This window comes from Anomaloglossus baeobatrachus, chromosome 9, assembly GCF_048569485.1.
Source record: "Anomaloglossus baeobatrachus isolate aAnoBae1 chromosome 9, aAnoBae1.hap1, whole genome shotgun sequence".
Lineage (NCBI taxonomy): Eukaryota > Metazoa > Chordata > Amphibia > Anura > Aromobatidae > Anomaloglossus > Anomaloglossus baeobatrachus.
In genome coordinates, this window is record NC_134361.1 from 38,191,956 (window position 1) to 38,205,796 (window position 13,841).

A 13,841-nucleotide genomic window follows, 5' to 3' on the forward strand; every position below is an offset into this window, starting at 1 on the left:
TATTTAAGGACCTGAGTTGAGGAGCTAAATAAAGTTTTGAAAGTTGAACTTGGATGGCCAATGACCAAAATCTAGATAGTTCGTGCACATGTCTCTGATGAAATTATATGAGCAACATTATGCTAGAACAACCTATAACGTGGACATTTTTCATGAAATTTGGCAACTATAATTTTTCTCCAAATTCAAGGATTCTCTCCTCCTTTCCTTTTTTAGCAGATATCCATTCCTATGGACAAAAAGATAATTTTCATTTTTTTGGAATGAGATACGATGTCTAGGTGTAGCCTTAGTTTTTGTGTTAGAGCTTAGGTCATGAAATATGTATAATTTATCATTATTTCCCATTACAATAAGAAAAAGTCCAGAAGGAGATTGACCAAGTGATTGGCCGGGACCGATGTCCTAAGATGGAAGACCAAAGCCAGATGCCGTTCACCGATGCGGTTATTCATGAAATATTACGGTTCTCAGATGTGCTCCCTTTTGGTGGTCCACGAAAAACCACAAAAGACATTACATACAGAGGGTACTCTATTCCTAAGGTGGGTATCCCAAATATTCAAATTTTTTACTTTTTAAATTTCTTTTTGGTTTATATGGGAAAAACCCTTGGGTAGCAGGTTACAGGTTTCCCACTTAAGCTACACCGTCTGTATTTCCAGGACACCAATGTATATGTAATGTTGACCTCGGTGCTGAAAGACCCTACCCACTTTCCGTATCCAAAGGAATTCAACCCTCAAAATTTCCGGGATGAAAATGAGGAATTTAAAAAGAACGATGCCTTCATCCCTCTGGCTACAGGTATGTTTTACATATCCTATAGACACCTTGTAGGGTGTAGTAAAATTTAAAGTGGTTTTCTGGCGTCTGTTATTTTTACCGGTTAGGATTGGGTTTAGGGATAGCTGGAATTCTTCAGTCTAAAAAAAAGAATTTGGGGCTCTGATTAAGAATATAATCCTAGATCGGAGTTGTTTGAATTAGGACATTTACAAAAAATCTGAAGAATCCCGTACTAAATTTCCCTATTTGTTTCAATTGGGTGTATTGTGCCAGGTGACTGTGTGACGCCCTGGGCAAGCCAGGGGTCACAGGTCATTGCACCACCACACCCTACATCCCAGTTAGGAACACCAAGGCTACTAAAATCCTTGTTGCCTTCCTCCAGGGGCTGATGTTCACACCAAGGGGTGGGCCAGGCGGTTGGCTCCGCCCACCGAGGAGTACACAGCCCTGGAGGCGGGAAGAACCAGGCAGTTTAGCTCAGGGGGAGCTTGAGTCAGGAAGGAGTAAACAGTGAAGTGAAAGTGAATTAGTAGTGGAGCAAAGAAGAAAAGAGTAAAAGTGAGAGTAGAAAAGCCTGAAGTTGGTCCGGCTGTGTGCAGGACAGAGTCAGCAAGGTCAGCAACGGCGGTGACAGTCTGGAGGGGGACTGCTCGGAGGTTGCTGGAAGGACCGCGGACGGGTAGTGGCCCGGCGGTCTGAAGCAGTATACGAAGAACAGTCAGCACCAAGGCAGGGGCCTCTCGGACCCCGGCAAGGCTAGAAGTCGCCGTAAATTTGCCAAATCCGTCAGTGAAGGGGACGTCTGTCTCCAAACAACCAAGTCCCGATTGAAGGCAACAGTCCAACCATTGAGGAGAGACACCGCCACCGCCAGGGCACCAGTTTCTCAGGGCCAGCGCCTGCGGGCAAAGTAGGGCTCCTCCGGCCCATATCCAAGCCGGGGAGCGGGTTACCGGTGGGAACCCATCGCTACCAACACAGGAACATTAGGTGCAGGACAAAGGGACATCACCGTCACCTACTGGGAGAGCAAGTGCAGCCGTCCGTGGGAACAGTCTTTCCAGCCGTGTGTTTTACCGAGAACTGTGTTACAGTCTCAGGCTGAGTGAGTACCACAGTGCCGCAAGGCACAGCGCTGTCCCTGCGCCCACCAAGCCCTGCATCTCCCACTTCATCACTGGGCCCCGGGATCACCAACCCCTACCCACGGAGGGGCAATACAACAACTGGCTGCTCCACATCATCACTCCCGGGATTCCCATACAGAGCAGCGGTGGTGTCAACAAATCACCACAACCATGGGTGGCGTCACGGACAATATACTTTATCCCAAAACCCAATCCCCTTTCACTCACGGGCGAGGAGCGCCGCTCGAGACCCCCGGGATCCGGCCCACCGCTCGAGCCACCACTGAGCAGCAGCAGCCGGACCCGAGCAGAGGGGTGAGCGCAGTGCTGACACCCTCCTCCCCGCCCGCGACAACTGTAATCATGGGCAAGCTGGGTCTTCAGTATCAAGCCCTGGCATGTTACAGAAAAGGTGGTGCCCCCTAATAATTGTGTAGGATGTGTGTCACTCACTTCCTATCCACTGCCTTCTGTCTCAGGAGGCCCACCACACGCAAATCAGGCGACAGTTTTGTTTTAAATAACATAACTTTTACTTGGAAGCCATGTTATTATCCATCGGATACACATCACAATGAGCCCATACATTTCAACGGTTCCATTTCACATTATAGGCTATTCCCCTCTGTAAGTTCACAACACCTTTAGAGTCCCTTCTCTTACACACCCGCCACTCCATGCCCATACTCCTCCACTGGTAGGGGGCTCAGGTGCCTCACTTGGGTCACCTCCTCTCTATCCTCATACCCCGGACATCCCAGAAGAACTTGCCCTTAGAGAACTGGTCCGACTCCGTATTGTGCAGGATGTAGTTTCTTCACTAGCTCTACCCAGCCTTCACACTCTGTTGCAGGCTCCCTAACTCTTCCTCCCGGTGATTCCTTGTCTTCTACAACTATACAGAAATGGGCTTTCAGGTGAGCCTTATGCTCCATAAGTCCAGAAGTTTTCACGCCTGTGAGTTTGAGAGTCCTGCGTGACTTGAACTGGACACACCTGGTCACGCTAAACTCTCTCTCTGCCCCTTGTTCCAACTAGAGAAGCTGTAGTAGGAGAGAAAAGGCGCAATAGGGTCTTACCCGATTTACAGGGCAGAGGGAAAAAGGGTTAAAACACACTCACCTGGCTGGGTTGTGCCAGTCACAACCCCTTAGAGAACGTGGATGAGTGCTTTAGTGGTTCAGCAGCGGCCCCGTGTCTGAGCAGAGGATATCAAAGTGTAGACTGGAGGAAAAACGGGTTTAAAAACCGCGCTAGGAAACCACGAGCAAGGATGTAAATGAATATTTTTCTTTTATTTAGATAATTCCAACGCGTTTCGGAGACCCATCTGTCTCCTTCCTCAGGGAAAAAGAAGCTGAGGAAGGAGACAGATGGGTCTCCGAAACGCGTTGGAATTATCTAAATAAAAGAAAAATATTCATTTACATCCTTGCTCGTGGTTTCCTAGCGCGGTTTTTAAACCCGTTTTTCCTCCAGTCTACACTTTGATATCCCTTGTTCCAACTAAGATGGAGTCTCTCCTCTACCCACAGGAACTGGTTCCTTTCCTGTAGGGCTTAAGAAACCGCTCAACTCTTTCCTATACCTACTGTATATCATCTGTTCTACAAGCACCATCTAAACCAACCACTAGATGGTATCAACTTCATTTTTATATTACTCTATGCATTTTCATGTCCCTTCTACCGATATATACATTATCATGCTTGTGGCTTCAGGGGTAAGAATCCGACACCTCCCTACACGAGTATCTGAGAGATTGTGTTAAATATAATGTCCATGTTGTTGGAAATTCTGAAGTGTCTGTCTGATTGGACTGCTGTCTGGTTGAGAAGGGGGCAATAATCACATACCCATTAGGGTGCAGACAGATGGCCATATAACTCGGACCAAGACTGGACTGCAATGCACGGACTGACCGACGGCTCTTCTGACCTGAGCATGATGGCTGAATGAAAATATAAGAAATATATATATATATATATATATATATATATATAATATGATATAAAGCTGTCATGTTCAGGTCGGAAATCCTGCTGGCCAGTCCATGCATTCTGGTCCAATCTTGGTCTGATTTTATACTGCTGTCTAACTGCACCAATATGGGGCCATAAGGAATACGTTGTTGAAACATTGGGACATCCTGCAGAATGATCCCATCCTCAAGCCCGTTCTGCCCATCAAACCAGGTGTCACCTTCAGACGGGCTCCCACAATCAAAAATATTATAGCACCAAGTCGCCTGGGGGCAAAGCCGGTGGGTCCCAAGGTCACCCTCCCAGATGGATCTTACAAATGTGGCACAAAGAATTGTTTGTGCTGCAGAAGTATTCAGCATAAGAAAACCACTTTTTGCTCCCTAGGGGGCTCTGAAATTTTTCATATTAAAAACCATCTAACTTGCCAATCCGATCATGTAGTCTATTTAGTAGATTGCATGTGCGGTAAACAATATGTGGGGAGGACAAGCCAGGCCCTCCATAATAGATTAAATTCACACCGCTATAACATTAGGATAGGTTTTATGCTGCATGGCCTCTCGAAACATTGTACGATTCAGCACAATAAATCTTTAGATTTCAAGATCACCCCCATCGAGCAGATTCCTCCAAATATCAGTAATAGGATGGAGGTTTTAAGTAAGAAGGAGACCTTTTGGATACACAGGCTGAACACTCTGAAGCCCTTTGGTCTAAATGAAGTTACCGACCTTTTTTATTAAGTCCCTTTATGAGCTCTTCCTTTTCCAACCTATGCCCAAAAGCTAGTTTTTATTACATCTCCGGGGATCACTAGATTGAGTTTTTTTCAACATCAGGTATATTCTTGGTACCAAATGAGAGTTTTTTTTTCCCTTCAAAGGGGATACTTCCCCCCTCCCCCCCTCCCCTTTTTTAACATGGAATCAACCCTCAGGTTCTAGAATAATTTTTTTATGTATGTATTTGTATGCATGTATATGTTTGTATAATCTACACTTGTACGTGCGTCCAATTCAGATCCTTGTAAATATTTTTACATACCTGGTTTTTATATACCCTTTTTTTATATATCCAGTTTTATCCTATGGGGCTGTTATCACTATCATCATTATCGTGATCATCATTGTCACCATCATATTTTAACAGATATTTATCTGGTTTTTACCTGGCCCACTTTTAAATATTTTCCAACGCTTTTATTCATTTTATTTTATTATTTCTATTCCATTGTATACCCATCTATACATGTGTATATATACATATATCATATTTGTTTTTCACTAGAATTATCGATCAGATCGATGGTCTCCTTGCCCGACGGTTTTTTTCACAAGCAGTACTTTCATATCAATATGTCTGTTTTTATACATTTTTTCCCCTTCTTTTTCCCTGATCACGATCACACTATCCATTATAGGTTCACCCATATGCATATGTGTCTATATTTTTGTGATCCCCTCCAATATAAAATGCATTTTGTTCCAAATGCATTTCACTTTAAATTCACTTTGTTTTTCCCGACAATTCCCCCCTTTTTTTTCCCCCAATAATACAATGAGTATATCTAGAAGACAATTCTTTAATATTTCATTCAGCTTTCATGAGTCTCAAACCGGAGCACATTTGGCTCCGGCACACAAAAAATCCGTAGAAAAGTAGGAACGCCTCCCCTACACCTCACTCCAGCGAAACATCCAGTTTTACACACCCCTGTTTCACTCTAATATGACTCAGCAGGGATGTTCTCCCTTTTTACTCCACCCCTGTGAAATATCGGGGTCCCCACATCACTGGTTTATTTCAGCATGTCTCCTCCCGAAGTTCACATCCCTTTTTGAGCGCACATCTCCTTTCATAGGGAGAAATCGCTGACTCCCCTCACGCCGCGCGTGCGCACTATAATCTTTCCCACGGTCTGAACCCATTTGACCCTTCACTGCAGCGAAGCCGCTTTCTGTGCAAGCGCTCCCCTTTGGTTTTTGCCTGCGGGCGCGTCACCCTTGTAGAATCTAACAGTTTTATTCACGTTTTTCACACCATCCCTAAATATAATGTGTTTAAAATCCCAGAGCGTTCACTCACATATATATATATATATATATTATAATTTTTCATTACAAAACCGGGTAGATGAAGAATTTTTATGTCATCCCTTGTGAACCTCTCTGTTCTGGTATGGTTCTAGAGCAGAGCAATGGTGAATGAGGCAGATTCTTTATGTTCTTTTCGATACCTTCCTCTGTAGGTTCTAGTCCCTCGTTGCTCTCCTTTTTTCCAAAAAGCTTCCCCCCCCCCCTTTTTTTCTCTTTTTCCCGAAGAATTACAATCATAGAGCACACATAAATAAATACACAATTTATGATAAAACAAATTTTATTTTATTACGCCTTTTTTCCATTATACATATATATATGCTAAAAGTTTTTTCATATGATCATCTCATTGTATCACCTTGCTGATCATGAATATTCTTTTATTCAACTTATCGAAACATGCAAGATTTGCATACATTAGAAAATAAAATGGTTTCCTTCTCTTCCCTCCTCCTTCCCTCCTCCCCCCCCCCCCCCTTTTTTTCTAATCATGACGTAGATTCACTTGACTCGCCCACCCCAGGGCTATGGGACACCCGGTGCCGGACTAGTCCGGTGGTAGTCAGTGGTGGCTGGGCCCGGCTCCGTGGCCCTGGTGGGTGTCAGTTGAATATGTGGCTTGAATTAAAGTTTGTGTTCGTGACGCCACCTGTGGTATGCGGCTACTAAGCCGCCGTTGCTGTGTGAGGCCTCCGGGATGATGTTATGGCAGCAATGGTAGTACTGCTCCCCACAGGTGGAGCAATGCCCGGGGCACGGTTGGTGTTTGTGGAAGTCTATGGTGCTGCGTGACTAACACGGTGCAGGGCCGACCAGCAATGAAAGAAACAGGCACAAACAGTAGTCTCTTTACCTTCTCCTCTTTTACTCGGCAGAAACTTAGTCCAGGGAGACCGTCACAGATGGTAAAGATGATCCGGCCGGCCTGGAAGTGCCTGGGGTGATCTTTGGCCAGTTGAGTATGAGGCCTACTCCTTAATCTTTCTCTGCTGTGTTAGGACACTGCACTTTGGGTTCGCAATTGCCCTCTTGCTGCTGGGACTTGTTGTTCGTCCCCTTTTCTGTGTGGTAGACTGCGCAGGCCCTCTCTGGTGCTTCTCTGCTGGAGTCTACACCGGGCCCTTGGGATGCAGCTGTACCTTCAGATTGCTTCTGGGACAGGGGGCTTACAGCTCTCCTGCCCTCCGGATTCAGCTACCAGGGATGGATTTTATGCCCTGGCAACTACGGACTCCGATGTCCGAGTCCCTGCTGTGCCTCTCTGCTCCCCTTGCTTCACTGGGCCAAGCTATCCCAGCTCTAGGCCCCAGTTTACAAGGCAGCACTACTCTGCGTCTGCACTCTTTCACTCCTGTGTCCAGACTAACCACCACTTCCTCCTTCCAGCCAGACTTAAGGAATGCTCCCTGAAGTTCCAGGTTCAGAGCTCCCCCTGCTGGCCGGAGGGAGAACTGTGTTGAGTGTTAACTTACTGGCCAATAGATCTCCCAATTACCTCCAGGCTCAGCATTAACCCTTTTGGGAGGGCAATGCTGTTGTGGCGACCAGGTCCTGGGGCGCCACACACTCCTCGTGTCTATGAGTCATGGGGTAATGAGGTCATTTTCAACAGCATGCCCTCTCCGTGTAATCTCTATTTAAACCCTGTTTTTTTCTGTATTGGTATATTTTTATTCCCTGAGGAAGAAGGCAGTGTGCCTTTGAAACGCGTTGGAATTGACTCAATAAAAATATCTAAGGAATCTTCAACAGTGTGGTTCATAGCGCGGCTGGAAAACCCGTCCCTTTTTTATCTCCGTTTTCAGTTACTATTTCTGACGGGGCCGCAGCTGGAACCAGCTCAGCACTCCCATACGCTATCATATGGGTTGTGACTGTCACAACCGGACCAGGTGAGTGCATCCCTCTCTTTCTCCTCATACCCTAAATATCGGGTAAGACCCTATTGCGCCCTTGTTTCCCCCACTATAGATAACTGCACCAATAGACTGTCCAATTTGTAGGTTAATTTAGTGGGCTTCACTTATCCATTAGTTTATATTAAGCATTTAAGCTTTAACGTTAACCTGTCATTAGATTCATGCTGCCCAAACCATGGGCAGCTTCAATCAATGCCTGACTGCACATTTACAGGCTTTACTCTGAAACGCAGCAGTGCTCCGGAGGTAATGTACCTTGAAAAGCCTGATGGGGACCATAGGGAGAGACCTGACTAGTCGGCTTTTGTAGGTGATTAATTGGTCTATCATTACATACACACAGACTACCGTATTTGTCTAGTCGGGTCTCTCTTTATGGGCCCTGGGCTGACTTTTAAAACTGTTCTCTCTGAAGCACCCGAGTGTTTCAGAGTGAAATATACCAGACTGCCATCACAGAGCCAGGTTCCAATTCATGGTGTTTGAGGTTTGGGCAGCATGAAACGAATGAACAGTTCCGTCAAAATATATGTCTCAAAGGTTCAGTCTGTCTCCACATTTTCAGTTTTAATAGAAAGCTGTCAATCATGGGCAAGTATGTTAGAGTTTATCATTGAATGCGCTAGCAGAGCTGCAACAAATAAAACACTAATTTTATCAAAATGACAGCAAGGATCGCAAAATGGTTCAGGCTGGAGAATGGAATTGGTTTCCTTTTAAAGGGAACCCCTGTCAGGTGTAATAAGCAACTGTGACACCCTGGCAAAACCAGGTAGTCACAGTTAGGCCCCCGCATAACTCCTTCCCTCACTAGGAAACACACAGCCGACCTGAAACCCTAGTCACCCCCCCTTAGGGAAAGACACACACCAGTGGGCGTGACCAGGCGGTTGGGAAACGCCCACCCAGGGGTCTAGACAGCCCAGGGCGAGAAAACAAGCAGTTCAGCTTTCATTCAGTTTGTAGTTCAAGTTGAGAGGAGTGTGGGCTGGAGCTAGGTGTAGCTCCAGCAGAGGAGTTCAAGTTGAACGGTACCAGGGTAGGAGCCCTGGTGCCTCTGGCTAGGAGGCAGACTGTGGTCTCCGTCAGCAGGAGATAGGAAGATGGCTCAGCAGAGCCGAGGTGGACCGGGACAGGGTTGTAGCCCGTCGGTACTGACCCAGAAACCGTAGCACAAAGTGGGTACTTGGACCCTGAAGCCAGAACCGGAAAAAAGCGGACTGGTTAATTCACCTATTGAGGCCAGGACTAGAGGTCCTGTCCCACCCAAAGTCCCTCATAGAAGACAACAGCCCACTGATAGGGATAGGAGGTCACCGCCAGGGCCCATAGATCCCACGGGCCAGCATCTGCGGGCACGGCTCCTTAGGCCACATCTAGCCGGGAGCGGACACCTGAGTTTCACGCTAGGAAGTCCACCTTACACAAACAGTGCAGAGAAAAGGATAGAGACCACCAGCCGGGTGGGGGACCCGAATGCAACCGGCCACAGAACCGGCCACCAGCACCTTGGTTTACCAGAGACTCGTGTGGTTTATTAACAGTGAATACACACAAACACTCCCGGCGGTCGCTATAACCCCCTGCACTCAGACACCGGGGCCACCGTCCCTACCCACGGAGGGGTTAACAACTAGCCACATCTCCCCCGGGTGCCCCACAACAGCAGTGGTGGTGGTGTCCCACTTCACCACACACCATGGGTGGCGTCACGAACTTAATACGGCCTAGCCCGTACATCTACGTCCCCCTTTTAATTCGGCATGTCCGCAAGACCCCCGGGTCTGGAGACCCTCTAGCCACTACCCCAGAAGGCCTAGATCCGAGCAGCGCCGGCTGCTAGCACGGGGGGGGGGCACACAAACACAACCACGAGCAGTTCTGGGTGTATATTGCTAATCCCTGCCTAACTGCCCCTGGATCTAGTAGCATAGATAAAGAAATCTATAGAAAAAATATTTCTAAAGATCCTTTTTGATATGCTAATGAGACCAGGGACTAGTCACAAGGGCGTTAGTTCCTGCGCTGATTCTGCCCTCTTAGCACTTCCCTGTGGGCGTCCTAACATGCTAACATGCTATTCAATGCACATTGCTGAGCGTCGTTATCGGCAGTAACGTGCGTACCTGTGTCTGTTGCACCGCCTCAGACAGCGCTTGGGGTCAGTGCGCATGATCAGAACTCACTGTACTTCTGGTCATGCGTAATATGAAGCTGGATGTACGTGTCCCAGCTGCAGAGAGGTCTAGTGCGCATGATCGGAAGTACGGCGACTTCTGATCCATTCGCACTTACCCTAAGCCCGGCGTTTGAGGCAGTTCAATGGACACAGGTACACGTGTCACTGCCAGTAATGATGCTGGGCCATGGGCATTGAATAGCAGGTTAGTGTAAGGGGTAGTGGTGTAAGGGGTAGTCGGACCCCTGGTAGTGAAGGAGCAGTTTTTCCCCCCCTGAAGACGCCACAGTAGTATGGTGGCAAATTGTAAATGTTAATGGTAAAATGTTACCTGTCATAAACTGTTTCCCCACTAGGTGCCAGTGTAGAGCAGTGGTTCCCCTGGTAACAGTGGCAGGGAAGAAGGGGCAGGGCAGCCTAGGTGGGGAAGGAAGGGTTCTGTATGCAGAGTGCAGTGTGCAGTGAGATGTGACTGGAGAAAGAAGTCTGAGGTGACGGGGCAGAGTGTGGAAGTGGTGCAGTGGCAGAAGAAGTGGAAGAGTCAAGACTAGTCCCAAAGCCGGTAGTGTGTACTACAGTGCAGTGCAGCTGTCAGGGGGATAACAAGTGGCCCCTGCAGGCGAAGGGTAGTGCCCTGACAAAGAAGTGAAGGTAAATGGGGACGCCCGTAGGAAACAAGTGAAGTAGTTCCCCGGCAAAGAAGTGGAGAGGTGAGAACTTATCCGGAGCCGGTAGAGTGTGCTAGATCTGCCCTACAGTGAAACAGGGTTCAGAGTACAGCTACTAGGGGGTTAACGCATGTCCCATGCAGGCGAGGGAAAGTTACCGGGGAAAGAGGAAACCGTCAGCAAGAAGTTTAACCTGTAAACCGAAGTGACTTGATGCTGAAAGGTGTAAAGAAGAGTGGAAGCTGTGTTCAATGAAATGTTTCTTGGTTCATCAACTGCCTGTCTGTGGCTCTTTACTGGGAGTGGTGAAGAGGCCTGTGAGCTGAGAGAAAAAGGTGTCACCGAGAAGCAAATTGCCCACATGGAAGTGTCCCTGCCACCTACACTCTGCCCCACAAACAACACCTCTGATTTAACAGTGACGGCTGGGCCAGGGGTCAGCCTGTCTCCCCCCTGGGCGAGAGACCGCGACTACACCCCCTGAGGCGCCCCCTTCGTTACATTAGCACGCCCCTGTGGCAGTGCTAACATGCTAAGAGGGCGGACTAGTTGGGGGAAGTAACACCCTTGCAACTGGTCTTGCCCTCATCCTTATCTTTAGAAATACTTTTTCTAAACATCTCTTTATGCTACTAGATACAGGGACAGTTAGGCAGGGATTATCAATATACACCTAGAACTGCTTGTGATTCTGGGTGCATACAGGACCTGTCCGGTTCCATTTTAAAAACATTAAAAAAAAACAGCCCTGTCTAGGCATATGCATTACTGCTAAGAAAACCTGAAAAAATTTCTTTGAGAAATTTCAGTTACTTAGCAAATAAAGGTGGCCAAATTTACTTGTGCCTAGATACCAATATCAAGGTGTAACTCTCATCTGGGTCCTACTAAATGCTATGCCTCGCTTGTCCAAACTGAACTATTATATGGGCTAAGTTCTCTTCTAGCCCATACAATAGTTCCGTTTGGACAATAGTCATAGCATTTAGAGTAGGACCCAGATAAGTGTTAAACCTTGACGTTGGTATCTAGGCACAAGTAAATTTGGCCATATTTATTTGCTAAATAACTGATATTTTTCAAAGACATGATTTTTAGGCACTAATGCGTATTCACATTCCAATATTCACAATCTACAGTCTTGGTTTTTTTCCTTCCCTTTATGTGAGTCAAATATGTGAACATACTTGACAAGGGCTACACCAAGTAGCTGAAATGCGTTGTCTTTGTCATAGCCTCCTCTCCTCTATATAGAGGAGGTCTTGCCCATGAGGTAATTCGTCATTTTTAAGCGCACATTGTGAAAATAAAACTTGGTAATCTTATACCTGTTGGGACAATCCTTCACTCCGGAGTGCTGGACACAGTCCTGTTTTACTTCAAATATGTAAACAGGTGCATAACTGAACATGACCTAAAATGACAGACAGTTTCACTCTGAAATGCTAAAGCATGAAAACCATGAATTTAAGACTATAGATATGCATTACTGCTGAAAGAAATTAAGAAAAAATTGAGATATATAGCATATAGAAATGGCCATTTCTATATCTGCCCAGTAGCCACGTCAAGGCATACAATGTTTGACTGGGGATCATGGTGTAGGGGCTTGTGCGCACGTAAATGCTGAAATATTTCTGCAGCGATTTGACAGCACATGTGCACTTCAAATCGCTATAGAAGCACTGCGTAATGGATGCAGTGTTTCAGCAGATTACATCCCGATTTCTGGATGCTGCCCCCACCATAGACCGAGTGGGAGCTGCATCGAAAGCGCACAAATTAATTGACATGCTGCTTTTATGAACGCACGGATTTGGGTCAAAATTTTAGCACCCAAATCGCTGTTAAAAGAAAGCAAAGTGCGCATGGATGCATGCATTTACGCTGCAGTGCTATACGCAGCGTAAATGCATGTGAGTACGTAACGTACAAGTCAAGGTGGACATTGACTTGTTGCTTGGACCATGACTTCTGTCGGCTGCTTTTCTTTCCAGAAATAATGTGTCCTGATTTATTATTGATGCTCAGATGGTTTTATATTTTGACTGATGATGTTCTTTTTCATTTTGCTCAGGCAAGAGGAATTGCTTGGGGGAAAGCCTGGCTCGCGTTGAGATATTTATCATTTTAATCACCATATTCCAAAACTTCAACTTGAAGTCGCCAGTTCCTCCGGAGGACTTGGACATCTCTCCGGAGATTTCTGGGTTGGGAAACTTTCCAAAACTGTTCAAACTTTCCTTTATTCCTCGTTAAGTATTAAAGGGAAAATATCATCAGAGAATGACTGTTTACATTACATTTTTGTTAATCCATAAGGACACAGCCAGTTTCCATTTTTGCAATTTGTTTTTTTTCCTCCCAATCTTCCAAACACCAGAACCTTTTATTTTTTTCCAACAACCTATCTGTAAAAGGGCTTTTGTTTTGAGGAGGCGCTGTCATTTTAAATAATTTTTTTTTTTTCCTATACAATGTAATGGAAAACGTAAAAACAAAGTGAAATGGAGGAAAAATGTAATTCTGTCACTGTTCCGAGTTGAATTTTTAGAGCATTCAATGTGGTTTGTAAATGACCCGGTAACCTTTATTCCCCGGGTCAGTATTTTTACAGTGTTCCAATTTTGTTTTAATGATTGAATAATTGTCCAAAAAGTTTGCAAAAAATAATAAAGTTTAATATTTGTGTTGCCATTTATCGCATCATATTTTTTTTCTTTCCATCAATGAAGCTATGTTTGGGCTTTATCTTTGTATGCTGAGCTGTTGTTTATTGAGGTATCATTTTGAGTTCCGTGCAATGTGGTGATCACTTTTTATTGCATGGTGACTAGTGATGAGCAAGACCTCCTGAAAAATGTTTGATTGACTTCAATTATACTTGGTACATCAGTCACACCCATCTGAGAGTCCAACTGCTTGTTACAAGTACCGAGCACCCGAGCATGGTAGTGCCCGCTCATCACTAGTTACCAGTACCGAGCACCCGAGCATGGTAGTGCCCGCTCATCACTAGTTACAAGTACTGAGCACCCGAGCATGGTAGTGCTTCCTCATCACTAGTTACGAGTA

General features: G+C 45.9%; 1 protein-coding gene across 2 annotated transcripts in view; it reads left to right on the plus strand.

Moving 5' to 3' along the window:
- The window catches only part of LOC142251054 (cytochrome P450 2B4-like), an 89,545-nt gene that overhangs the window by 27,603 nt on the left and 48,101 nt on the right, over positions 1-13,841 (plus strand). For both annotated transcript variants that reach the window (XM_075323554.1, XM_075323555.1), the window contains exons 7-8: positions 358-545; positions 666-807. In XM_075323554.1, the coding sequence (XP_075179669.1) occupies positions 358-545; positions 666-807 (330 nt within the window). The remainder of the gene's footprint in view (positions 1-357; positions 546-665; positions 808-13,841) is intronic.